Source organism: Lepisma saccharinum, chromosome 14, assembly GCF_977018435.1.
Source record: "Lepisma saccharinum chromosome 14, izLepSacc3.1, whole genome shotgun sequence".
Taxonomy (NCBI): Eukaryota; Metazoa; Arthropoda; class Insecta; order Zygentoma; family Lepismatidae; genus Lepisma; species Lepisma saccharinum.
The window spans coordinates 57,779,040-57,805,692 of NC_139242.1; the positions used below are offsets into that span (position 1 = coordinate 57,779,040).

Sequence of the window (26,653 nt, forward strand, 5' to 3'; positions counted from 1 at the left end):
ATATACCGTATTCAAATAACATATAAAATGCATTAATTTGCTTCAAATTAAAGAATAATTTCAACTTGCTATGCATGAAGATGAATGTACAAAAGGTTTACGTTCAGCCGTGGAGAGTACATTTAGTTTACAATTATTTATGTAATAACATAAAGGACCAATCCTGGGAAGCAATTCTCCACCTCTTCAATGAATGCAAGACACCACATCATTGCAATATCAGGTCCTGCATTTAGCCTTCATATATCTAATGCCCGATGTCAAAAATACATAGAAAATACACATAAATGAAACACGTATTTGTGCGTTTACAAGATTAAGCCATAAATTATGTATATTCTAAGCAAAAGAGTAGAGACAGAAATCAAAGTGTATTATATTTTATGAGGAAAATAACGTGTTTATATTCAGGTATTCACATCTTACATAAGTAGTTACACGTTTAGAAGTACATACATTAGTGAAAAGGTTTTTAAATTTTATTGAATCCAGTTTGCTTTCTTGCATTGGGGATCTTGCAATGTGTACGTACGTACATCTAACGGCAAATCCAGCGCCATTTTCAAGCAGCCTGTTTATCAAAATGTATGATCATGAATTAAGTAGAGGCCAATATCTGATTCGCATCAAGAGAATTCAATTTCTTAAAACAACATAGGATGTAGAATAAAATAGAATGAAAATAGTGCAGTGGGGGCTATTCAAGTGAAGTAGGTGCCGTGGCACTTCACCACATATTAATGTACAAGATGTTTTTATTAAATTATTTTTGTCACGTATATTAGTATTAAAAAATAAATATTTGTGCATTGAAGTCTGTTGCGCGGCGCGCACACTCGACAATAACTTCTGCAGCGCCGATGCACGTGGAAGTGCACAGCTCGGGAAGTGAAGTAATATCATGAACACAAAGGTAGCTGTGTTACCTTGGTTGACATGACAATCATGACGTCACTGCTTGGGCTGTGAGGTTTGCCATCACACGACTGCAGAGCTAGGGGCAGGCGCAGCAATCTACTGCACTTGCCTTCGAGGAGTTGAACTGAGTGCGTATTCTCTATTGTTACCTGTGTCGTCTTCTTACGTGTAGTTTGAAGAGAAATATGAATTCTGTTTATGAATTAGTGTGTGGTTTGTTAGAAACTCCATTGGAAAGACTAAGATAAGGATGTTTTACGTTTTTCCTACTAGCCCTTCAATGGACAATTTGCCTACTATTGTGTTTGCCGTTGGCTGTAACCTACATTTCACGATCTAGGAAGCAGCGTGTTATGGTAGGTAACGAAAATATTCTTGCTCACGAAAATATTGTTCTTGCTGGTGGTTGTCCGGGCGAACAACATTCCATGCATGCCTGTGTGGCTTTTTGTCAGACTTCCATAATTCCATTTTGTCATGGTTGTCCGGGTGATGAACATTCCACGCATGCCTGTGTGGCTTTTTGCCAGACCTCCATATTTCCATTTGCGAGTCATGAGCGGACAAAACAGGTATTTTCTTCTTCCTATCTGGTTCCCCGCCGAGAGCCACAATTATGACCAGTGAGACCATTCTCATGAAATAGTAGATAACCTCCACAGCACTCAGAAGGCTAAATCCAAGGAAGAGGCCAGCCAGACCGCCAAAGGATACTGAAATGAGAAGGAATATAAGAAGATCTTCATCATCGTTTTCTGGCCTAACAACTTTCCATTTGTCTGTTTTGTCTAACGTGCAATGTGAATGAAACTGTTGATTGCAACTCAAGATTTATTGAATAAGGCCTAACCGTCTCAATCTGCGATGCTAAGAAGGCTTGTGATGTCCAAGGATTGATCTTATGTTTTGGGGAAATATATTTGAATAAAGCCCCTATCACACGGAACTGGATTTCTAGTAGGAATGCCCTAGTTGGCGCTGAACTAACTTTCTAGGTAGCAATCATGGCCGCCTGGCTGACTGCTTGACTGGTTTGGAGGAATAGGACATGTTCTAATTGCTACTTGCTTTCCTCGACTGGATTCTGTGGAACAGCCAATCAGAGCAAAGTTTCGCCATGTGAAGATAATCTCTGAGTGTGCAAAGGAGCGCTTTTGTCTGTGGTTTCCGAGTGTTACTGCAGCAATGTATAACGTATACAGCATGAAAGGTGCGCTGAGTCACACCATCTATGTTGAGTGCACGGTGTTTACATTTGAAACAAATAAAATATTCTTCCATACGTGTACAGTAAACGTTGTAAAGTATGTATTTAAGCAGCGCCATTGTTTTGTACCTAATAACGTTTTATACGAAACGTTATTCCTCTCGGTTGAATAGTTATCGGCTTTTAAAAATGTGAAGTGATGCATTGTTTACATTTCACGTCACCGCCATTACAACTTCCCTCGTATGGGAACAAAAGTCTATCGACAAGTACGCTGATAAGTTTCATGTGAGGCGAAAACTAGCAAATTGGTAGACAGTCCAGCGCCAACTAGGACATACCTACTGGAAACCAGTTCCGTATGATGCGGGCTTAAGCTAGTAATTTGAAGAAGTTTATTTATCAGATTTAGAATAATAATTATCATCGCAAATTTAAAATGATAATTTATACGTAAATTTGTAATACAAAAATCAATTACATGTTAGTGCAAAAATTACTTGTGTTCAACCAGCGCGAAGTACGACATTGGAGAATTCGTGAGCCTAGTTGATCGATAACGTCAATTACATGGATGCCACACTTGTAACTATTAATATTGCTTGAACACGAAAAATGTTGATTGTGATTTGTGCGTCCGTATTATTGTGTATACGTTGTCGAAAACAGTGCAGTTGAAAGTGTAAAGGCCACGCATTTACTTTCCAGCCACAGTAGAGAATGTTCAGTTACTTCTTCAATAACCTATTGTGTTCTAATTTAAAAGCATTATGTGCATAATGATAAACATGAGATGAAATAAACATCATGTCCCGCAATGAAATTCTACAACTTCCTTCAATTTTAATAGCCTACTTCATCAATACACATCTTGTGGATAACTTTGTATTTTACTCAGTGTGAACAATGATGTTCCCCTTATAGAATATTTCTGTAAAAAGACAAGATCTTTATGATTATTGCGATGTTATATATTAAATTACTGTGAATATAAATTCTGTAGGCAATATGCATTTGTTATTAGGTATAATATGAACGTGTGAAAATTAAGTGAATATAGGTTAATGACAAATAGTTTTGTGCTGACTTCATGTTTTTCATTTGATCGGGCAATCTAGGAACAATATTCCTTACCAAAAGTGTTTCCCATAACCTCAGCAGTCGTAACCAACTACAAAAGTAGGATTACAAATGTTTTTGGGTCTACATACCCATGAGATCCAGTACACCAAATCTCACGTCTCTCCTATAGCTGACAGCTCCAAGACTCTTGAAGAAGACATCCACATAGCCATAAGCTTCCATATCATAAGGATTGTCTCTGGAAGGAAGGAGTTGAAATTGTTATTGCTGTTATCTTTACGATTCAAGAGCGCATTAAATTGCAAGAGTAGCTTGAAGGTGAAATTTGTACAGGTGCGTCCGTCCAGGATTTCCCATTGTTTACATGACGTCGAATGGAAGTCATTCACTTTCCGAAGAATAATAGCAGTTCTTGGAAAGTTACTTTTAAAATGTAACTGAGATACAGTTGCAGTTACTTGCCTCAAAAAAGTAACTGAGTTAGAGTTACAGTTACTCAGTTTATAAATATGTATCTGCTAAATATGTGACTGGTCTGCAATGAGATGGGATAAAGATATAGTTAGATGGAATGTTGTACATTAGCTTAAATTTAATATACGAGTTGCATTCAAGTTCTAAGGTCTCCTATTTTTTCTTTCATAAACAAGTTACACAACAGAGATGAAACTTCATTCACTTCCCAACATAGTCTCCCTCTAGACGTACACACTTTTCGCAACGTCGACGCCATGATTGCATGGCCGCCGCGAACGCTTTTTTAGGGGTCTGCTTGCCCCACTGGAAAATTGCCGATGCAATAGAAGCACGAGAGGAAAATGTGCGGCCCCGGAGAAAGTCCTTCAACATTGGGAAAAGCCAAAAATCCCTAGGTGCAAGGTCAGGGAAGTATGGAGGGAGCATGTGATTACTTCAAATTTGTTTTCCACGAAGAGCGGCTGAACAATGGCCACCCAATGAGGAGGTGTGTTGTCCTGATAAAAGAACACAGCTTCAGCCATTTCCGGCGTTTCTATCGCAATGCTGGAAGCAACTTGGTCCTCAAATCAGTTTCATAGTTTGTACCCACCATTGTGGTACCCTTAGGATAGCAAAGCGTGAGCATAACGCCTTCGCTGTCCCAAAATATCCCTTTTCTCAGCAATGGAGTAACTGGCATCGGGTTCGTGGGCGAGGCTCCTTTGGTTTGTTTTTATACGACGTTCGACATTCCTTGAACTATCAGACCCACGAACGCACATTGCTCAGGTCCATGATACCACCACAGCATGTCTCAATCAATTTAAGAAGAATATCGATGGGTGTTACTACACGCAGGTGAAGAAAATGGATAACAACATGCTGTTCTTTCGATGTAAGTGATGTCATTTCCAGTATCAAAAACATGTCCATCGTTAGATAGCGCCACTAGATTCCTATGGGCCGTTTCGTGCTGTCATCTGACCTCATCAACCTTCAAGAATGGATGCTCTTCTCAAACAAATCTCACATCTATAACTGCTTCTAGTAATGAAGAAAAAATAGGAGACCTTAGAATTTGAATGCACCTCGTATAACACGTTGAAGAAAGTTTCCGCTATGGTCATATTGTTGTTTGTGCACCTCCTTACCTTGTTCATGGCTTTTGAATCCATTTAGTTCTTCAATATCTTGCCTTTAAGATCGTCCAGGTTATTAATTTATACGATATCATTGGATTATGTCTCGCAGCAAAAATGTTTGCTAATGAACCATAAGATTATTTGTGTACGAGTCACAGTTCTGCTATATTCTTGTTACTTAATAAAGCCAGTCTATGTTGTGAAATGGTTAGCGCAGAGCGTTTCGAAGCCTCGAATACTAAGTGAGGTTTCAATATGTTCATTTCATCATCAATTTCATCATCCAATCATTCATCCTCATCTTTGTAATTGATCTAGGGAGGTAGACAACTAACAGAAGTACAAATTTCTGCTTAAAGGTGAAGGTACGTGAAGAAAATCTTCATAACTTGCTTTCAGTATTGTTATAGAGCAACGGCACGGCAGCACCTCAATGGAAGAGAAGACGGAAGTTTCTGTAGTTAGCCAGTCTTCTTCTCTTACTGCTCCTTCCCCCTTCCCCAAATTCTGGCCCCCTTTCTGCTTGCCCCTACAAACATTGTACACACAAGTATCCCAAAGACAGCACTAGGAAACCCACTACTTACATTTGGGCTATCGACAGTTAAGTTCTACGAGCCCTATCTGAAAACTTGATTTTACGGTATGTCTTGTTTAGGGCCTCGTTCCTGCCTAACCTGCTAACGTGTTCACTTTCCTTATGAGAGAAAGTACTTCTACTATTATTACCTTCCGTGAGTAGGTTAGGCAGGTTACATGTGGCGTTGTTAGCGTCACATTTTTGTCGCCTGGTGCATCGAAGAACGAGGCTTAAGTTTCCACGCCCCTGAGAAAGATTGGTTGATTTGGTTGATTTGGTGTTTTAAGTCCACTTTATGCACAGTAAGGCTAATTGGGACTGGACCTACAGTTTAAAGTGGGATCCGAACCACTATGTGCCTCCACCGGGTATCGAACCCGGGACCCCTTGATTACAAGGCAATGACGCTACCGCTGTGCCATCGGGGAGGCCCCTGAGAAAGAATAAAATCAGACATCGCTTGCAGAAATATTCTGTCGATAGCTCTATCCCAACTTGTTGTCGCGACAATTCTTATTTCATCATTTTTACAAAGTACTTACGATTGAGTAAACTGCTGTTCAACTTGATAGATGACGTCAGAGCATGTCGGAAGGCAGGTACAATTCATTCCATCCACAATGTCCTCAGCAGTAAAACCGTAAGTGCCTGGAGGGGGGCGATGGTTTCTTAACTGCACTGCAAAACAAACACCGAGAGTTTATTGGACTTACAGTTCTACATTTGCAGATTAAAAAATGCAAAAGTGACGATATATTTAGTGATTTAAACCAAGGCGGACAACACCTTGTACATGTTTCTGTCTTCGGGAATTTTCGTCCCATGTAGTTTGGAGTACCTCACAAATTTGCACAAAATGACTGCACAAAATAACCAATTAAAGCCCTTGAAGAACAGTTCCACGTAAGTTAAGGTAAAGTATTGCATAGAACTGTGAAAAGCAAGGTCCTCCAGGTGGTCAAATAATGTGTTCCTTGAACATACATAAATTCGACCTTTTATTCCAACAAACCTGGTGATATCACAGATGTCTTGCTTAAGTAATAGAGTGATGACAACACAAATTATCATCAAAATGAAATCTAATACTCTTTAGTAAGCATTGAAGAATATGTTCATTACCATGATAGTTGAAATGTAACCTGTTGTCTTTAAATTGTTGTTTTCAACTTCGAAGTATCTAATCTGTACGATCTATGTTGGCATGTAAACAATAATAACACTATTAAAGAAAACATCATTCTAATTATTCTCAATATATGAAGCAACTTCGATATTTACGAAGCAAAAAATGTTACTGAATTGTATGAAAAAATATGTAAGTGAATATTTGATTTGAACACATATGATGTATATTTCATTCAAGTACGTACATTGTCAGTTCCTATTTTCATAGATTATATTTTTATGCATTTTAGATTAAGTAGATACAAATTCAATGCAAATGATGAACAATGAAGCGAACTAATATGTGGCAGGTGTCTTTCATCTTTTGGTGGATGTGTATTTCGGTTATTTCCTAATCGCGGTTACATCGAAAGTCACGTGTTTCTAAAACTTTGAGCGACATACTCCCCCACCACTCCCCGTTTCCGTACCTTAATTCCGTGATTTACTTACCGTTGTGGTCTGACAAGCATTGTAGATGCGGTATTACTGTTGTACATTCCACAGCATTTTCTGGAAAAGGAACATCAACAATATTTTAGAATGTTCACATTTCACACACACACATGCTAAGATGAAAATCAGTTAATGATGCAAGTAAATAAAAGTGATCTAAACTAATAGTATAGTAGACCCATCGTTGCAATTATTGTTAGACAAAAAGCATCGTTGTCCTATTCATACTGAAACCATTATTGATCCCGTTCAACGTGTTGAGAGTTGTTTGTGAGGGCTGGAACGACCTGCTTGAGATTTCGTAATGAATGAAATGTCTTGGTTATAGAACCAGTGAAAGAATCGTCGTTGATGGCCATGGTCAACAACTGTAGGATGATGTAGAGTAAATGGTTTTACATGTTAGAAATATTTGTCAATATACGCACGACCACCGAGATAAATTTGGGGGGGGGGGCCTGGAGAAATGTTAATTTTGGGGCCCTTAGTCTGAGGAAAATGTAGTTTTCCTAATTCTAAATAAACATCCCTTTAATACCTTTTAACCCTCTAAGCAGAACACTTAAATCACTTAACTTATTAATATATATTTACTCATTTTAATTAAGAAAGACCACAGACGTCGGACTTGAGAGAACGGTTGGGTGGGTATTGTTACATTCTCGAATATTATATGCTAAGGACCCCTTGTGAATAACCCATTGAAAATGTATTAGGGAGAAAACTTCAGTTAACTTTTCAATCAGCCCCATGAACTTTGATATGTTTTGTCACTTATTGATTTGAATTAAAATTAAAATTGATCACTAGTTTTTTTTTGTTTTTGCTCAATTTTCTGTATTGTTATAGGGTCTGTTGAAATGTTCTGATAATAAAAATAGTTAAAAGCAGTGAACATATTCTTTTTACTTTATAGAATGTTCACAGGGAAGTCCAATATGACATTCCTGCAGAGTAGTAACTGCCGATATTATACCTAGGTACAATACATAATTCGTAGGGGTAAGGAAAATAACACACGAAAAGAATGCATAGTCAAGGTTATGCAAAATGAGGCACTAAGTCTCGAAATAGACATTTACAGACAATACAAAGATACGTTGTCAGGCTCGAAACAACATTAATTTTAAAAATTAATACCTGTTTTACTACAGAAGGAATAAAAAAAGGTACATAGTATAATAATGAGCATCTACTAGTAGCTCTAAAACTTCTAAGCTCTCTAGTCACATTGCTAGGTTTGCCTGTTAATTGTATCAGAAACTTACTCATGCGTGGCAGATAGTACGGAGTGCAGTTGCATTTCTCCAGAAGATTGTCCATCCTGCACTCCACCAGGCAATTGTTCTCATTATACACAGGGTAGATAGACAGTATCTTCTCGTCCGAGAACATGCATCGCCTTCCTTCCACTGACAACCTTTTCACTTCAGTCGTGGCGTACGTGTAGGCAGGGGACACCGCCAGTGCAGTCACCTGCCGTTTTCCCTCTGGGATGAACACAGCCTTGGAAACGTCGGGTATTTCTTCCGGATGATGAATGACCACCTGGAAGTATGTAGGGTTCAGAACTCTGTAAATGTAATTTTAAAAAAAAGTAGTCAACGAGGTAGATGACTCTGTACAATGGTTGACACGGTGTCTCCGCAAATTGAATCAACGATCCTCGGTAACTGCTTCTGGCTTCTAAGCTCTTGCGCCTAGATTAAAGGCCAGGACAATCCTCTGTGGAGTCGTGTTGTTCTGTGTTTGCCCTAGTGTGTTCTTAGTGCCCCTTTGCTGCCTCAGCTTTTAATAGATAAGGAGATTTTATTCCCCAAAAACAGTATAGGTTTACTTCTTGTTAAGTAAAAAATTAATTAATTGAAGGGCTCGCGTGTAAAACATGGTAAGTGACAAAATGCAGGTTTCGAGATATTGAAAGTTGATGTTCAAAAAAAAAATCTGATTTACAAATTAAAATAAATTCCTAAATTATTTACAATTCACTTGTATGTTTACTATCATACAAACATGATATTTAATCCGAATTATTTTTTCGGTGGTGTTACATGCGATTTCTTTGATGGTTGTTCAAGGAATTGTTGTAGTTACCATGCTTTACATGCAACGATACTATTATCAAAATGAGTGATCAGATACCGCTTTATTCAAGCTAAGTTGTGATGTCAGTTCAATAATATAATTTTGACATTAGACTTTTTATGGCAACCATAACAATTTGTAACACAAAAATGAAAGCCTTTAATAATAATAATTTTATTCAATAAACAATAACCTGAGTTACTTGTAACAAGTTTTCGCTTTCCTATGTCTCTGACTGAAATGAACACCATCTATTGATTTCATCGTTTTATTACGTTAGTATTTTAAAAAATAAGTTCTGAATGCTTGTGTTTAAAAATAACTTCCTTATATCTATATGGAGATCAATATTCGTAAAAAAATGTTTATATATGAGCGGTTTTTCAGCTTCACATACCTACTTTCACACACACAAAATGCGATTCACAAGCCTCTCTTGATACAAAGCTGTGTTGCGTAGACTATCCAGATTGCATACAATGGCAATATTAGATTTCTGTGTTTCAATAAGCAATTTATACATAAAATAGGGATGGACTATTTTTTTCCAAAAATGGAAAACCTAAAAATCATTACTTCAATATTAAAAGTGCAAGTACGAAAAACATTTCGAAAAACAAATAAGTGAAGAACGAAAAAAGATTTTTTCGAAATGCGAATTTTTTTCTTCGGAAAACGAAAAACTGTTTTTTATAGAGAAACGGAAGATGATTTTTTTCGAAAAATTAAAAACGATTTTTTTCGAGAAAAGGAAATTTATTCCGAAAACTAATTTATTTTCGAAAAACGATTTTTTATATAAAAAACGAAAAATCGAAAAAATATTTTTTACGTAAATCCCATCCCCAGTTTTCACTGATATTTAGCTCTTATGGATTAAAATAGTTATAATTTCGAACCAAGAAGAAGACATATTGGCAATATCAACAAGAAAATAATTTGCTTTCATCAAAATGACACGTATCATAAATACGAAAGTTAATAAAATTACAAATACGTCATTAGGTCCACTATAAAAATATTATAACTTTTAAAATGCGCATTACAGATTTATGAAAGAAATATTTTATAAAAAAACTAAACTGTTCCAAATATTTGATATGAATCACATCAAATTACATATTACTTAAGTGTAATACATTTTTGACGTTGCTTGTAAGGCATGTTATCTTAAACCAGTCTTAAATGCGCATACCCAATTAAAAATAAAACGAATTTCTATGTGACTACAGTTATTTATATCTAGTAGAAGAAAAGTATGTGCTTCTCCACTAGATCGCAGTTCACATTCAGGTACGAGAGTAAAATTTCATTCGAAACTGCCATTATGAGCACTGCTGCATGTAAACAATGGTATCTACAGTAGATACCACGTTTTACATGAAATAGAATGTACGTGCCCATGCACAGTTTTAGTCGTATTTTTGATTGGCAACCTCTTCATTCTCCTCATTCTTAGTCGGTGGTACCTCACGGAAACTGCCGGCTTGTAACGATTCCATTGAAAGTGAATGTATTCATTACAAGCCTGCAGTGTCCGTGACGTACATATTCCGGGGCATTATGGGAATCATGTACACTTTCTAACTCGTTCTCATCTTTGCTGTTGCCTCAATACTCGCGAACTTTCTGAGACACGTTGCAATTCAGTAACAGCTGTTTCGCCGACATCTTTGCTACTTACCATACTTACATGAAACAACTGGTAGATACCATATTTTTCAACACATCTAGCTCTGCCATCTGTTGACGAAACGAAACACCTTCGAGTACGATTCGACTCCATTTACGATGGACTATACGATGCATTTTGTAACTCCAAAGTGACCGAAATGTCACCATGTTTTACACCCGAGCCCTTCAATTAGTTTTGAAAATTGAATTACGAAGTTTGAACAGACACCTTTTATTTATTAAACTTTTTTATTTATTTATTCATTTATATTTTTGTGGAGGGCCTGTCCTCACTTTTGATTTAGTTAAGGGGCTTATCCCCGTATTGCGTGACGGGCAAAAAATAACATATGTTCTGATGTGCCCAAAATATAAAAAAAACAACCAATCAATGAATTGAATGGACATTTTATAAACACCAGCTCAGCAGATGGCGTAGAGATTCCCAATGAATTTACAATTTAACATCCTAGCGTTTAAAGTATAGAATAGGCACAATTGTAACCGAAATTATTAGAAATAACTAAATAAAAATGATAAATAGTTATATACAGGGTTAACGTATAATTAGAAGTCAGTAGGGTACGTACATACCCACTAGGGCACGCAGGTTTTTTTTTAGTTTTTTTTAGGGGGCTGCAATTGTAGTGGATATTACATAGCGGTGTTCTAAATGGTGGACGTTATACACTATGAATACAGTGGACTCTTTAATTCGAACTTGAATAATTCGAATTAAGTAATTCGAACATATGTTTATTCCCTTTGTTGAAAGAATCTTTAATGACATGATGTTTATTTAATTCAAATTCTGGATAATTCGAACATATGTTTATTCCCTTTGTTGAAAGAATCTTTAATGACATGATGTTTATTTAATTCAAATTCTGGATAAATCGAACATTTTTCTTGGAAATAATTCTTGAAACTTTCCTGGCGGCGAATAATGACGAGGTTTTCTCGGGCAATCAACCAGGTGATTTCCGGATAGGCTTGCGGATGAGAGCGACGTTTCTCAAAAGCTCGGAAGCCTATCCGGAAATCACCTGGTTGATTGCCCGAGAAAACCTATCCATTTTTATTGGAGTTCAAATTAAAAAAGAGTCCACTGTATCTCGTAGTTAGCATTTGCAACTTTCGTTTTATAAGTTGTTCAAATACAAAAATGGTAATTGAGGTCATTTTAAGGTGGGTTTGTATTTGCCACTTTTGTTTCTTCCGAGAATTCTTTACTGTTCACATTTCAAAATTTTAATTTTCTAAAGAAAATTGGAGGGGCTCCCCCTGCGCACGCCAGTGCACATACCTCTACCCCCCAAATGAGCAAAATATACCTTTATACTCCTCAGATGGAAAATTCTACATAAACCCCTGAGTAGAATAACCAAGCAACTGATGGCCTAATTAATTTAAAGATATAACGAATTTAAACTTTACCAAACTATTCTAAGGCAACAAAATACAGAATGTATAATGGCACACGTGATGTGAAACAATTAGGCAACTTAAAAATTTCAGTTGCATTGTTAATGTTGTCTGGCGATGGATAGATGTATTCCAAATATGATGGTCATTTTATACTTGCGCTAGTAAAAATTTAACATTTACGAAGAATTCGTTGCTGTGAGAACAAAATGCTAATTACAAGGATTAAACAACAAGTGGTAATGAAGTTGAAGCAGGTAAGAAAAATATTCAAGTAACACAGTAAATAGGATAACCATCCAATTTAATGGAGTGTTAAACTATTATGTGCTTAAACGAAGAAAAATAAATCTTGATACTCACATTAAAGCCCTTGTTCCTGATGTCAGGTCCAAGATAATCGTGAGCTGTAGACTTCAACATTGCTTCGAACCCCGTTGTTCTTCCAGCTGCGTTGTTTTTCCAAACAGGAAAGTTAAACTTGCTTTCAGTGTCGTTGAACATCGTATGTTGTTTCCTGCAAACGAAAACTTAACGTTTAGTAAAACGCCATCGAATGTTTACGCAAGTACAACGAAGTTTTTACTCACATAACAATCGTAAGTGGATTGAAACAAACCTTGCCAAACTGTGCTTTTCTCTGTGCGTGTGCACACGACGGTACGGACAAATGATGATTAGATGAAATGGATTATGCCACTCACAAAGGCGACCACTCACCGAACCACATGATCAGAATTCTTGGCTACACTCGCTGTTTATTTAACCCCCTTTTACAAATTTATTTATTTATTATTATTATTGAACTCTACAGGTTTACACCAATTTACAGAGTTCATGTTATAGTAATACAATTTCTTATACAATACATATGGAACAACAATACTGTAGATTTTCATAACATAACATTTCCATCTGTTTTTCTTGCCAATGTATACATAACTGTTTCCTTGAATTGCGAATATGACATTGTGAACAAATCGATGGTTTTATTCTCTTTCTCTATAGCATTGTAGAACGCACTCATTCTCCAAATAGGTGACGTTTTCAAGATATTTGTTCGTGCTTTGCTTACATAGAAGGTTCCATGCTTGGGTCGTGTTTTAATGTTCGGAATACGTATTTTGAATTGTGAAAGTCACAGAGGAGATCGGAGTTTACCGTTAAAAAGTTCCCGAAGTAGCATAAGGTCCCGGGCCATTCTTTTGTGGTCAAGTCTGTCCATATGGAATTGCTCTATTAGGTTAGAATATGATTCGAACCTGTGGTATTCACCTTCCAGTTTGAATTTCATGTATCGCAATAATTTTGACTGTATACGTTCTAAATTTGCTGTATGTTTTTGAATTTGTGTGTTCCGTATGATAGAGCCAAATTCCAGTTTTGTACGCAATAAAGAATAGTACAATATTTTTAGTGTTTGAATATTTCTGAAACCCCTGCCCGTACGAATAATAAATCCAACAAGCTTGTAGGCTTCGCTTATTACTTTGTCCAAATGATAAGCGAACGTTAATTTAGAATCAATAAGTATTCCTAGATCTCTTGCCTTTTCCACTTTTTAAGGTTAACATTATTTACTTTATACTGAAATAAAATCTATAGCCTTTTTTCTTAGTGTTTGTAACAGAGAAGCATTTTTTTAACATTTAGGGAAAGTTTATTATATGAACACCACGCACTCAACCTATGTAAGGATGCACAATCGTCGGCACTTGTTATTCTATTATACGAGTAGAACTTTAAATAGTCTGCAAACAAGAGTTTACGAGAATCAATCAGATGTTCGGGTAAATTATTAATTAATAACAAAAATAGAAGAGGCCCTATATTGGATCCCTGAGGGACGCGCCCGAGCTTACCAAAAATTCATCCGATGAGGAGCCTTTGTAGGTGACATATTGTCGCCTGTTCATTAGTTACGACGCTATGAGTTATCTTAGGGGGTGTGAAAAATTATAAGTACCTAGTTTACTCAGTAGTACGTCATGGTCTACCGTGTTGAAAGCTTTTGAAAAATCAGTATATATTACATCTGTTTGCTCACCTTCGTCTAATACTGTACGATACTTGTATAATGCAATTTTTCCCCAAGATTTGTTTCAATTGAGCTGTTAGGTAGGAATCCATGTTGAAATTCGGATATTGTATTTTTCACATGGTTAAAAATATACATATATAGTATTTGTTCTAGTTTTTCGCAGGAGTGGATAAAATAGAAATAGGACGGTAGTTTTGTATCGTATTGTTAACACCCGACTTTGGAGTTGGGCATACAGCAGTAGTCACTTTCCATCTATCAGGAAACTGCATAGAGGATAGGACAGAGTTGAAGATGATAGACAAAGGACCCTTTAAAATATCGGCGCAACATTTGAAAATGTATGGTGAGATTTTATCAGGTCCAGCGGACTTCTTTGGTTTTAATATTTTGATAGCATTTTCGATTTCATTCATACTGATTTCTCGAATACAGCCTGTTTTGCAAGACAATGGGAGGGACTGAAGCAATATACATACCCAACCCTCAAGTACTCGGCAGTCCTCGAGTTGAATGAGTAACAGAATCCCTCTTCCGTCCTTTGGACATGCAGCAAGTCATTGCAGTCGTATCTCCTCCCTTTCCAAAAGCAGAACTTGAAGATTTCGTCCAAGGTCGGCATCACCTGCAAGTTAGTAACATGCATCTTTCAGAACAATTCTTTAAATAATACTTGTTGTATAGCCCTCGCATCCAGTATTTTCTTAGCGTTGCTGCGACCCTCAAGGCAGGGGTGATTTATCCACATACTCCAAAGACACCGAAAATCTTCAAAACCCATCTATGGTCAGGTTGGTGACCACCCCATGTTTTGCCAATTTCATTTATTTATTTATTTCGTCTTTTTTTACATGGCGAAGTTAACACTTTGGAGCCTTTTATTCCACTTGACCATGTTTACCCAATTTTTGAATGTGGAAATTACAATATAAAAATTTTAAAGGGATAAAAAATACAAAGAACGAATTACATATAACAATAGGAATCTAATACACGGGCACACACTCAGAAACACACATTCTCACCCTTACACATGCATACACCCCCCCCCCACACACACGTACAAACAAATATACGAGATTACGCTTAAACAGAGTCCAAAACGGTATACATTAACGATTCATCTTAAATATTACATATAATTATATTCATTATAATCATTTTTTGTGCATACTTTCTTCTATCACTCTGTACCTGCTACCACAGATAAGCTACTTAGTTTGGGAAGCCAAATGTTTAAATTTTCATTATTTAATAGATGGAATTTTAACAGTTTTTTGAATGTCACAATTGAGGAAGAAACATGAATTTCAGGTGGCAAATTATTCCAAATGCCTGCTGAGGTAACAGTCAAAGAATTTGCATAAGAGTTGGAGTTGTGGAGAGGAATGGACAGCAGAGAATAGAATAGAATAGAATAGAATAGAATTTATTTCCAGTATGAGCCGTTACAGCTATACATACCATACAAGTGCAAAATTTTCGTGTGCTTTCCCTACTACACCCTTCCTCCTTTTTAGTCTGCTTCCACCTTCACCACTGCTTGGGAGTTCACAAACACTATGTCATTTGAAATCTTTCCCTATACTTGCCCTGTTACCTGAGTGGTTCCTAAATTTTCTCAAATTTATTTATTAATTTATTTATTTAGTACCCCTCCCCCCTTTCACACATGTTCGCTATCCCCAGTGAGCTTCTTTGATCTCACTACCCAGGCGTAGTGTAGGAAAGTTCCCAGATTCCTTATTTGCGCCTCCCCCCCTCTCGGTCTCTCCCTCCTAATAACGCTTGTCATTATATTCTCAATATTGTCTTCATTTATTTCCCTGATATATTTTTGTCTTGCCTCCCCTGTTTCTTTACACTGGAGGAGAATGTGAAATTTCGTCTCGTCTTCGCCGCATAACGGGCATTCTACGCTCCCGTCCTCCCGTTTAAGTCTAACTTGTGCCCATCCCCCCAGTCTGAACCAGGCCAATCCTGACCTTTCTTTTGCCCCACACAAATCTACGTAGTTCCTCCTTCCCCATTCTCGATCCGTATCCACTATTTTCGCCGATGTTAACGATATTTTTGCGTCGCATTCTGCCAGAATTTTCTGTTTGGTAATATCTTCCAGCCTGGCACGTATGGCCCCTAGCATCTGCGTATCAATCCTCCCCTCTATTCCCTCTTCCCACATCCATCCTAGCCCTATACTGTATAATTCCGTCTTTTTCAAGCGATCTGGCGTTGCAGCTGTGAAAGTCGGAAAGATGTTGAAATGTTATAGAGATATTGTGGGTTTTTATTTGGAGGATTTTGTAATTAGTGATGAAATAACGAAAAACTCAGAAATTTTAAGAGCGTCCCCTTGACCACAAGTGAAATTTTTAATTTAGGAGGAGCTGGAGTTTGAAGTGGCAAGTTCCAAATTTTTCCATCACGATAACTGAGAACGTACTAAAACGCTGAACTTTGACACGCACCTTCCTAGTTCCCTAGAGCCTGCGACTGGTCACAGCTAATCGGACTTCTCAGCTTGGTTTACAGGGTAACGGATGACCAGGCCCTGACTGGTCACTGGTGTCGGATATATACCATAATGAAAACATTATGGAGTATTTTTCCAATAAGTTCGTTTATTTTCCTAATTGACACAATTACAAAAATACTTATTCACTGGCGATTCTGGAATAATTTAACTGATACGTAACGATAACCCTTTCAGAACCTAACCACGGTTCTTTTGGTATCGCAGAAACCACTCCCGAAGGCAACAGGTTTATGAAAAACCGGCCACTGGCTTGTATACCAGCGTAGACCCGAAGGTAGGGCTACGTTCTTCTCTATCGGTTGACCTGAGACACCTGCCTTAAGGCAACCGGAAAAAGTAGGCTGGAAAACCAAGAATAAACTAACAATTTTGGCTCTTATTATAGTGAAAGGTTGTTTACAAAATACCTAGGCAACCTGGCCAATACTTACACGTTTCTATGGATTAACTGAATTACATAATGTAATTTTACAATTTAAAAATTTTACGTAAAATAGATAAACTTGAAATTAACACACCTTTCAGTAATATTTTTCTGAGGCCAAAACAAATCACAAATGTTTTACTTTGGTTTCTAAAACTCATTCAATTTTCTTCCAAAAGATTCAAATTGAATGCACGCCGCCATAGATTAATCACATAGATGCTTCAATTTTGAATTACAATACGTAACAGGTAAGATTCGACAGGGAACTGCTGACTGCCGTAAGAAAATCCCTACCCCGTTGAGAAACTGTTTTAAAGTAGAAAAATGGCAAATCAGTAACCAGTGTTACAAACTACAGCAAAAATTACATCACTATTTTCTCAAATCAACTAGAACCCTTGAATCTGCTGAACCCCATTAGAATCTGCTGAATGATGCAAAATATGCTAGAAACACGATATAACACATACACTACACATATAGTCTATTTTAAGAATTCATAACAAAAATCTCCTTTTTTCACGATCTCGACGTCAGTGTCCACAAAATAATTCATTCTATCTCGCTTTACTGAAACTAGTAAGATGCGTGTAAACAGTCACTATCCAAAAAGGGGAGTCGATAAGACAGTCCAACAACTCCCTCAACAGATAAAACATATTTCGCCGAATTCGAAGAACAAGATTTAGTTAGATTTCATTCGTTATGTCCAGCACACCTCGTCTTCGGACTATGTTTTTTTTGGGTCATTTGAACAGTAAGAATAGTTACAGCTGTTATAATACTGTTAAAAATAGTTTAGTGAATAATGGCTTAATTTGATGTATTTACGCTAGTTTTCCTCAGTTTTGAATCGGAGTTGTTCTGAGTATTAGATTTTGTCAAAAGTGACTAATATAGTTTTCATTAAGACGGTCATATTGGAGGTCATATTTGAGGTTAAAGGTTTTCTATTATAAAAATATTTCAATGTCTTTTTTGGCCACAACGGATGATACTCGTATTCAGCGAACAACTTCTCCCACAGTTCATTGCGCGAAATCACCATATTTCGGGCAAGCAGGTCAGATCCTGCATTGAAAACGTACCGGGTATGTGCATGGGATCCAAGGTATGAATATCATGACTATAGGAAGTATAAATTATTGCAAATTTTTCGCTGTAAGAAGGCTTCTCATACGCTTTCCTCAACACATGCGAATCTGTTTGCCCGATTTCTAACCAGAGCACACTGCATGATGACCTCAAGTTGAATATCATCCACTGACATGAGGGAATGATACAAAAGCTAACTTACCCTCAACATGAGCTGAGTGATATTGATGTGCGTGATGTCCATCAAAGGCGTGGATTCGTTTGTGATTCTGGATTTGGTGCTGTTGTTCAGGTAGAAAGGAATCCTAAAGTAGAAAGGATACTTCATCATCGACAGAATTGTCATTGTCCTCATGAATTCCAATTTCGTGTGCTCGTCAATGTTTGGGTACAATCTGCAAAGGTACAAGAAGCATTGTAATGCAACAATGAGCTGATAAGAACTATAAAGCAATCTGAATCAGTGATTTTTTTTGTCACCAGTCACGGTATGAGACTATTTAATGTGTTAACCAGAGTGCAAGCAAACACCAGCTCAAAAGTTGCACAAACAAATTTTTGGTAAACCTAGGAGTCCCATATATGAGGGATATTTGGTATTTACTTCTAGGCTAGTGTTAGCCATCTACGTTAGTGTTCGAAACCTATTTTCAATTGAATGAAATTGTTCAGTTGGTATTAGATATCTGTTTTTTAATAAATCACTTCTAAATATAATTTTCGAAGGACTTTACTTTAGTTTTGTTATTTGAAATTGTTTCATTCAGCCTATTTTTAAGTTTATACTTAATTAAACTCTTAAAATTTTCATGCACAGATCCTCAATCAACCTACAAACAATATATGAAAAACACCATTGTCCTTCTTGTATGTTTACGAGTCTTGTAAATATTTTAAAAACATTAATTAATAGCATCAAGCTGTTAAGTGTATGCATTAAAAAGGCTGTATGATTTGATGTAGTCTTAGCTACGGGACCTCAGAGATTGTTAAATAAAGGCATAATCTCTGTTGTTTTAACTTAACACCCGTACACGTTTCCGATTACAAACTTGAAGATTAACTAAAATTACATATATCGAATTTGTTACTCGCTTGATATTCAATTTTCAGGTACGAGTACTTACTCCATCATGACCTGCTCCACTTTATCTTTCTGGATTTTGTTGGTATTGCAGATGGTGACGGCAGGAAAAGGAATCTTCCAGAGTGAGTAGTGAGGGTTCTCCACTTGTGTCACAGTGGGGGTGTTGCTAAATGTGTTGTAAATAATGCTTACTATCATAATAGCAGTCACCATCATTATGGCGCAGACCACCAACCATATTGCCCTGCAAAAAAGTTAGTAACAATTTAGCTGCTCATGACAGAAGTTGTTTTTTTTTTGGAGGGGGTACGTTGTCTGTGTTATGCACAGACCCTAGGAGTAAAATAATCGAGTTGCCCTCATCCAATGTTCTCCTCACCCTGAATGGGGTGCATCCCCTGACTCTTGGTGTTCCACCTGCTTTATTTCTTTCCTTAGCCTGTATTGTAAGATATATTTAAATTATTTGTTTATTTATATTGTCATGATTCTGAGAAGGCTCTTGAATTTTTGTTTACAATTGGGTCTGTGTATAACCTAATCCAAAATAAGGAATCAGACATAATATGCGAGAGAGTACACTACACTTTTACAAACTAATTGTAATCTCCCAAAACGGAGATGGATCCAGTCAGAGCCCACGATGCTACAAAGGCCCATGACGTCAAAGATCTTATGTTTTGAAGCACTATATCTATTTGAAGGAGACAAGAGATTGAAGAAATAATTTCTGTATCATTTCATGATTAGAATAATAATAATAAAAAAGAATATCCTGATCAAGTGCACGTAAATTTGCAATTTAAAACCTGTGAATCTAGCTGTTTGTAATATTTATTACGTCCAATTTATGGGACCCGAACCATCATATGACTCCACCGGGTATCGAACCCGGAACCATTGATTACAAGCCACTAAGCCATCGGGGAGATGAATGTGGCATTTGTAACTCCTAAAGCCGGACGGCTTAGGATCCGGCGCGGAGACCGCCTTTGTGGCAGTGGCCCTCTGTCGCCGCGTTTCTACGAAGGAACTCGCGGTCAAACAACCAATTAGGCCTACCGCTTGGGTAAGAAGCGGCAACATTACAATTCCTCCTCCCCGAAGCAGCTAGCAGGGAAACAGGATTTTGTCAAAATAACCGTTCTGCGCTGTAGTTCAACACCGGTTCCTGCGACGGCAGCATTATAGCATTGCTTTATTTAACACGATTTGTGATTTGAATATCCATAGTATTGTCCACACGTTGTGGGAAATTGTACAGCCGGAAGAGTAAAATCTTATAAACTTTCTTGCCATAATTCAAGAAACTGAGTTACATATTCAATATGATGCCTGCTCCGGTAACATAGCAAAATGTGTAGGACAGTCAAAATTGTGTGAGTTAAATATAACGTCCTTCAACGATGATTTAAGACCTCTCAATTTTGCTCTTTCACAAATATATTATGAATACATTTGTACACTTACACTAAATGTTATGTTCTCTCTATTGTATAATTCATTCATTCATTCATTGTTTTCTGCCTAATTGGCAGGTTTTTCACTGCAATCTCCAGCTTTCCCTGTTCTCTGCCTTACGCTTCGTAATAGCATACGACCCAGTTAATTTAATATCATCCATAAGCTGATATCTCTTTCTTCCACGGACTTTTCTTCCTTCAACCATTCCCTCCAAGGCATCTCTTAGCAGGCAGTTTCTTCTTAGACAGTGTCCTAACCAGTTTCTTTTCCTCTTCTTGATGGTCTCCAGTATAGATCTTTTTTCACCAACTCTTTTCAGTACGGCTTCGTTTCTTACCTTGTCTGTCCATTTTACACGCTCCATTTTTCGCCATGTCCACATTTCAAAAGCTTCGAGTCGTTTCTCTTCATTTCTTCTCAACGTCCAGGTTTCTGCACCATATAGTGCTACACTCCACACAAAACATTTCACTAATCTCTTCCTTAGACCTATGTCCATGGGTCCACAAAAAACATTTTTTCTTCTATTGAAAGCTTCTTTTGCTATTGCGATTCTCATTTTCACTTCTTGGTTGCAGCTCATGTCACTGCTTATAGTGCATCCGAGGTACTTGAAGCTATCCACTTGCTGGATTCTTTCACTGTTTGCTCTCACATTAATATTCCTTGGTTTCCGTCCTATAACCATTGCCTTTGTCTTCTTTACATTAATCTTCATTCCATACTGCTCACATCTGCTGTTTAACTCTTCTAACATACTATTTATGGTTATTTCATCCTCAGCGAATAATGCCATGTCATCAGCAAATCTTATGCAGTTTATTCTTCTTCCTCCCAATTTGACACCTCCTGTGCCCTGGAAACAAGTTTTAACTATATCTTCTAAATAGATATTAAACAAAGTAGGCGATAGGCAGCATCCTTGTCGTACTTCTCTTCCAATTTCACAGCCTTCTGTCATTTCGTCTCCTGTTCTCACTTTAACTCGTTGATTCATGTATAATATTTGTTTTAAAAACATAAAATCTTTGCAATTAATAGAATTTAGTTAATGAGCTATGCATGAAAATTGGTGCAACAAATAAGATGTGGATGGAAATAAAAAAGGAAAATCAGCAGGTGAAGTTCTAAACAGTGAAAATTTGGGACATAATGAATACACGGTTACTCTTCCACTCGTCAGTCATTGTGGTTTTATTTAACTTAACTATTTGCTTTAGTTCAATTTTAATTTTGTATCCAAGAAGAAGAAGAAGAAGGGAAAAAGATTATCTGAACCTATTCTAAATACCACAAGTACGTACAAGAGGAAATTTAACATTTTATCAATTCAACGATCGACAATTAATTTAGAACAAGATTATGAATCTCTTCTTTGAATATTTACTACTTTCGAAGTGAGGGTAAAAATACAATTATTATACTATAACGAAGTAGTTTAAATTGTCTATACCTACCTCATAAAAATCACTTCGATTGTAGGTTGATGATCTCTATTATGCAGGCACCTCTTTTACATACTACGTACGCCCAACGGCGAAAGAAACAGTAGACGAGTTTTTCACCACCATTTTCATTCTGTCTGTATTATACAATGTGATGTCAATGAATTGAAATAATGACGTCAATAAGCAGAGAACAATGCCTGCCTCGAACCAACATAGTTTCATTCCTTAAAACAACACAGGATGTAGAATAAAAAAGCAATGAAAATAGTGGTGGACAATTCGCCTACCATTATCTTTGCCGTTGACTGTACATGTACTGTTTTCACTTTATTTTCTTTCTCTATAGCATTGTAGAACGCACTCATTCTCCAAATAGGTGATGTTTTCAAGATATTTGTTCGTGCTTTGCTTACATAGAAGGTTCCATGCTTGGGTCGTGTTTTAATGTTCGGAATACGTATTTTGAATTGTGAAAGTCACAGAGGAGATCGGAGTTTACCGTTAAAAAGTTCCCAAAGTAGCATAAGGTCTCGGGCCATTCTTCTGTGGTCAAGTCTGTCCATATGGAATTGCTCTATTATTGTTATTGCTCACTTGTTATTCTATTATACGAGTAGAACTTTAAATCGTCTGCAAACAAGAGTTTACGAGAATCAATCAGATGTTCGGGTAAATTATTAATTAATAACAAAAATAGAAGAGGTCCTATATTGGATCCCTGAGGGAAGCGCCCGAGCTTACCAAAAATTCATCCGATGAGGAGCCTTTGTAGGTGACATATTGTCGCCTGTTCATTAGTTACGACGCTATGAGTTTTCTTAGGGGGTGTGAAAAATTATAAGTACCTAGTTTATTCAGTAGTACGTCATGGTCTACTGTGTTGAAAGCTTTTGAAAAATCAGTATATATCACATCTGTTTGCTCCCCTTCGTCTAATACTGTACGATACTTGTATAATGCAATTTGTTTCAATTGAGCTGTTAGGTAGGAATCCATGTTGAAATTCGGATATTGCATTTTTCACATGGTGAAAAATATGCATATATAGTATTTGTTCTAGTTTTTCGCAGGAGCGGATAAAATAGAAATAGGACGGTAGTTTTGTATCGCATTGTTATCATCCGACTTTGGAATTGGGCATACCGCAGCAGTCACTTTCCATCTATCAGGAAACTGCATAGAGGATAGGACAGAGTTGAAGATGATAGACAAAGGATCCTTTAAAATATCGGCGCAACATTTGAAAGTGTATGGTGGGATTTTATCAGGTCCAGCGGACTAGGTAAAGTAAAGTGTTCCCCTGTGCATAGCACCACGCCATGAAGGCGTATAGGGGGTGTGGGGGTAACGCCCCACACTTTCTTGATCCTGTCGTGAGTGGGGGTGATGTGATCAGCATCACGCCCCTGACCGCCTTTACCCCTCAGGGTTTCCCCCAGGTACCTATGTTATTCGACGCTGGGTGGGCGCCGAGGCCGCTTCCACCGTTAAAAAAGTTCCCGGATTTGAACCGGCCGGGGATCGAACCCGGGACCTTGAGCATGGTAGTCAGACGCGTTACCGACCGCGGCCACTTGTCCAGTCCAGCGGACTTCTTTGGTTTTATTATTTTGATAGCATTTTCGATTTCATTCATACTGATTTCTCGAATACAGCTCGTTTTGCAAGACAATGGGAGGGACTGAAGCAAAATGCGTACCCAACCACGTAGGCACCTCTTTTACATACTACGTACGCCCAACGGCGAAAGAAACAGTAGACGAGTTTTTCACCACCATTTTCATTCTGTCTGTATTATACAATGTGATGTCAATGAATTGAAATAATGACGTCAATTAGCAGAGAGCAATGCCTGCTTCGAACCAACATAGTTTCATTCCTTAAAACAACACAGGACGTAGAATAAAAATGTAATGAAAATAGTGGTGGACAATTCGCCTACCATTATCTTTGCCGTTGACTGTGCATGTACTGTTTTCACTTTATTCTTCTTTCGTTTTGCTTATTTGCATTATTACTACCACAAACTAATTTCATTTTCCGTGTGATCGTAAATCTCTTCCTATAGTTTCGAATTAGTAGGTTATGTCATTAAGTTTGTTCTTAGAAGTCAAGTGTTTCGAGTAGATTACAAAAATTAAGTTTGTTGCGTTAGTATTTGTGTACTTCGCTTCTTTGCTTATACGTGTGTGTATAGGCAAAGTTTTTAACACGAAAAAATTCAAACAGCTCCAGCTCGAATTTGTGCATCCAAATTGAACCAGATTTATCCAAACTAAAGTTAATAATTTCCGCAAATTACAAACGGGAAAAGCGTTTTCAAATCTTGAAAGATACGTAAAGTTTTCTCGAAATTTATCTAGCACACGGAACTTTAATCTGTAAGATAAGACACAGGAATTAAATAATCTTGTAAGTTACGAATTCTTTATGAAATTTAATCTTAAACATTAACAATCAAAACAAAAATCTTACCTTTCAAATGTAGGTCTCTCCTCATTATTCATGTACTGGAGTCCATGGAGAGAAGTATGTTGTAAAAATTCTTTAAGAAGCTTAATTAATGATCTTTTCAATATCTTTTTGCGATCCCGTTGTGCTAAGGTGCCAGCCATTTCAGGAGAGCCCTTAATGTAACCTCTATGGTGGAGGCACTTTGGTTCAACTTAGCGTCTGCATGCGAAGTCCGTGGTCGTCTACGATGAGATGCCTTCGGAAACTCTTTCTCGAATAGAACTCCGATACTTTGAGGAACGCGATCACACACTACATTGTTCGCGTGCGTTTGTGTTGGAATTTGAACGTAAATCAATAAGTAACCAGATCCGACACTTACGACAGGTAAATGAAGCACATGGTTGCAAAACATTTCAATAATTGACGAACATCGGGACAAGCTAAGGAAGCATAATCAGTAATTTAAGGGAAACCATTTGAGCAATTCCACCAGCTCACACCAACATAGCTTTCCGTGGGTGTTATAATTTGCTTTGTGAAGAACGTGTTCAAAGTATGCTTGTTTTTCAAGTCTATTCACGAAGGTTTGCTCAAGATTTAAGCGGTAACCTGTGGATCAAAACAATAGGAGCAAATTAATAAAAATGGCATCCTATGTCGGTCTGAGCGAGTGATATATGAATATTTTTCTGTGGACACTAATGTGGATTGATCCCGGATCGAACACCCTGAAGCGGTTGTTGTCTACTTGCATAGCGAAAGAAAAATGTATATTAGTCAACGTGATATGGCGCAAAAACAATGAAGATTTATTATCATAGACCGCATTTGTGTCAAACGGAGAATTGATTGATTATGGAATAGTGTGAGTATCAGTACAGACTATTTACATCCTTATCCTAATATGGGAACGTGAACTCATTAGTAGAAACACATAACTAATTTTAGATTAGATTGTGGCTATTTGCTCCATTCGCCTCATACGAGCTCCTTCACAATAACGAATTTGAGTCAGCAAACAATTTTGGAAGACAACTCCTTATCAAGAATAAATTGAAAAACATGTAAGAGCTAAAAATGACTATATACCGTTGATAGAAGCAGGGACTGTAAACTGGTGCTCTGGACATGGACGAACAACACACACTCCCACATGATTTAATTTGTTGTGGATTTGGATCAAGAACCTCGTTAGCCTGCAAAAATTCAGCTTCACTCTGTGTGAGAAAGTTTGACCCATACAGCACACAAATATCCAGGGGTCATCTAATGAATATATTATGGATATCCCTTCAGGGAGAATCTAATGGATGACTTGTGGATATCCAGAAGATATCTGCATGTCTGTCCAGAGGACATCCAGGAAGGATACGTTTTGGACATTCTGTGGATCATGTCTGGACATTCTATGAATAACTTTTTGATGTGTTTCGGACATCAGTGTGACTTTGTTCACGTGAAGGAGAAGTTATCTGGAAGTTTTTATTGTATTGTCGATAAATATATATTTTCGACTAGAATTGGACCTAATCTAGACATTATGCTGTTAATTTTCATACATTTTGGAAACGAAAAGCACATTTCTGGACTAGAACTACGCATATCAAAAATCTCGTGCACACACGTTTATAACATTTACAGTCACGTAGACTCTAGGTTGTAACAATTCCATTGGAAGTTAATATAATTGTTACAAGCCAGAATTGTCTGTGACTGTACTACTCTCAGTCGCTCTCACACCCACATGCGTCTACACATACGAAAAATGTTCCATGTTTACACATATCCTATTCATGATAAGCAGATTATGCACGGAATTGGAGGATTTTCATAACTAAGATGGCCACGGGTAAGAACCGCAACAACATCCTCAATGCAAACTGGTGTGTCGAGCGAGACAAA

The 26,653-nt window shown here is 37.3% G+C and overlaps 1 protein-coding gene across 1 annotated transcript; it reads right to left on the reverse strand.

Annotated features, from left to right (window-relative positions):
• Positions 1 to 499: 499 nt before the first annotated feature.
• Positions 500 to 24,903, reverse strand: LOC145998551 (sodium channel protein Nach-like). The gene is made up of 10 exons (XM_083134975.1): positions 24,770 to 24,903; positions 19,423 to 19,626; positions 18,498 to 18,690; positions 14,717 to 14,862; positions 12,560 to 12,713; positions 8,281 to 8,560; positions 7,010 to 7,069; positions 5,932 to 6,067; positions 3,337 to 3,446; positions 500 to 1,631 (listed from the first exon to the last, which is right to left on the reverse strand). The coding sequence occupies exons 1-10, from the start codon at positions 24,799 to 24,801 to the stop codon at positions 1,270 to 1,272; spliced, it is 1,677 nt and encodes a 558-aa protein (XP_082991101.1). The 5' UTR covers positions 24,802 to 24,903; the 3' UTR covers positions 500 to 1,269.
• Between the last annotated feature and the right edge of the window lie 1,750 nt (positions 24,904 to 26,653).

What these genes read in the sequence shown, in the direction of transcription:
- LOC145998551 (XM_083134975.1), bottom strand. Translation starts at nt 24,801, where the DNA reads ATGAATAATGAGGAGAGACCTACATTTGAAAG. An exon ending in TCAGGAACAAGGGCTTTAAT is followed by an intron (nt 8,561 to 12,559) that starts GTGAGTATCAAG and finishes ACATACTTCCAG; the next exon opens with GTGGTCATTCATCATCCGGA. An exon ending in GAACAGCAGTTTACTCAATC is followed by an intron (nt 3,447 to 5,931) that starts GTAAGTACTTTG and finishes CCTTCCTTCCAG; the next exon opens with AGACAATCCTTATGATATGG.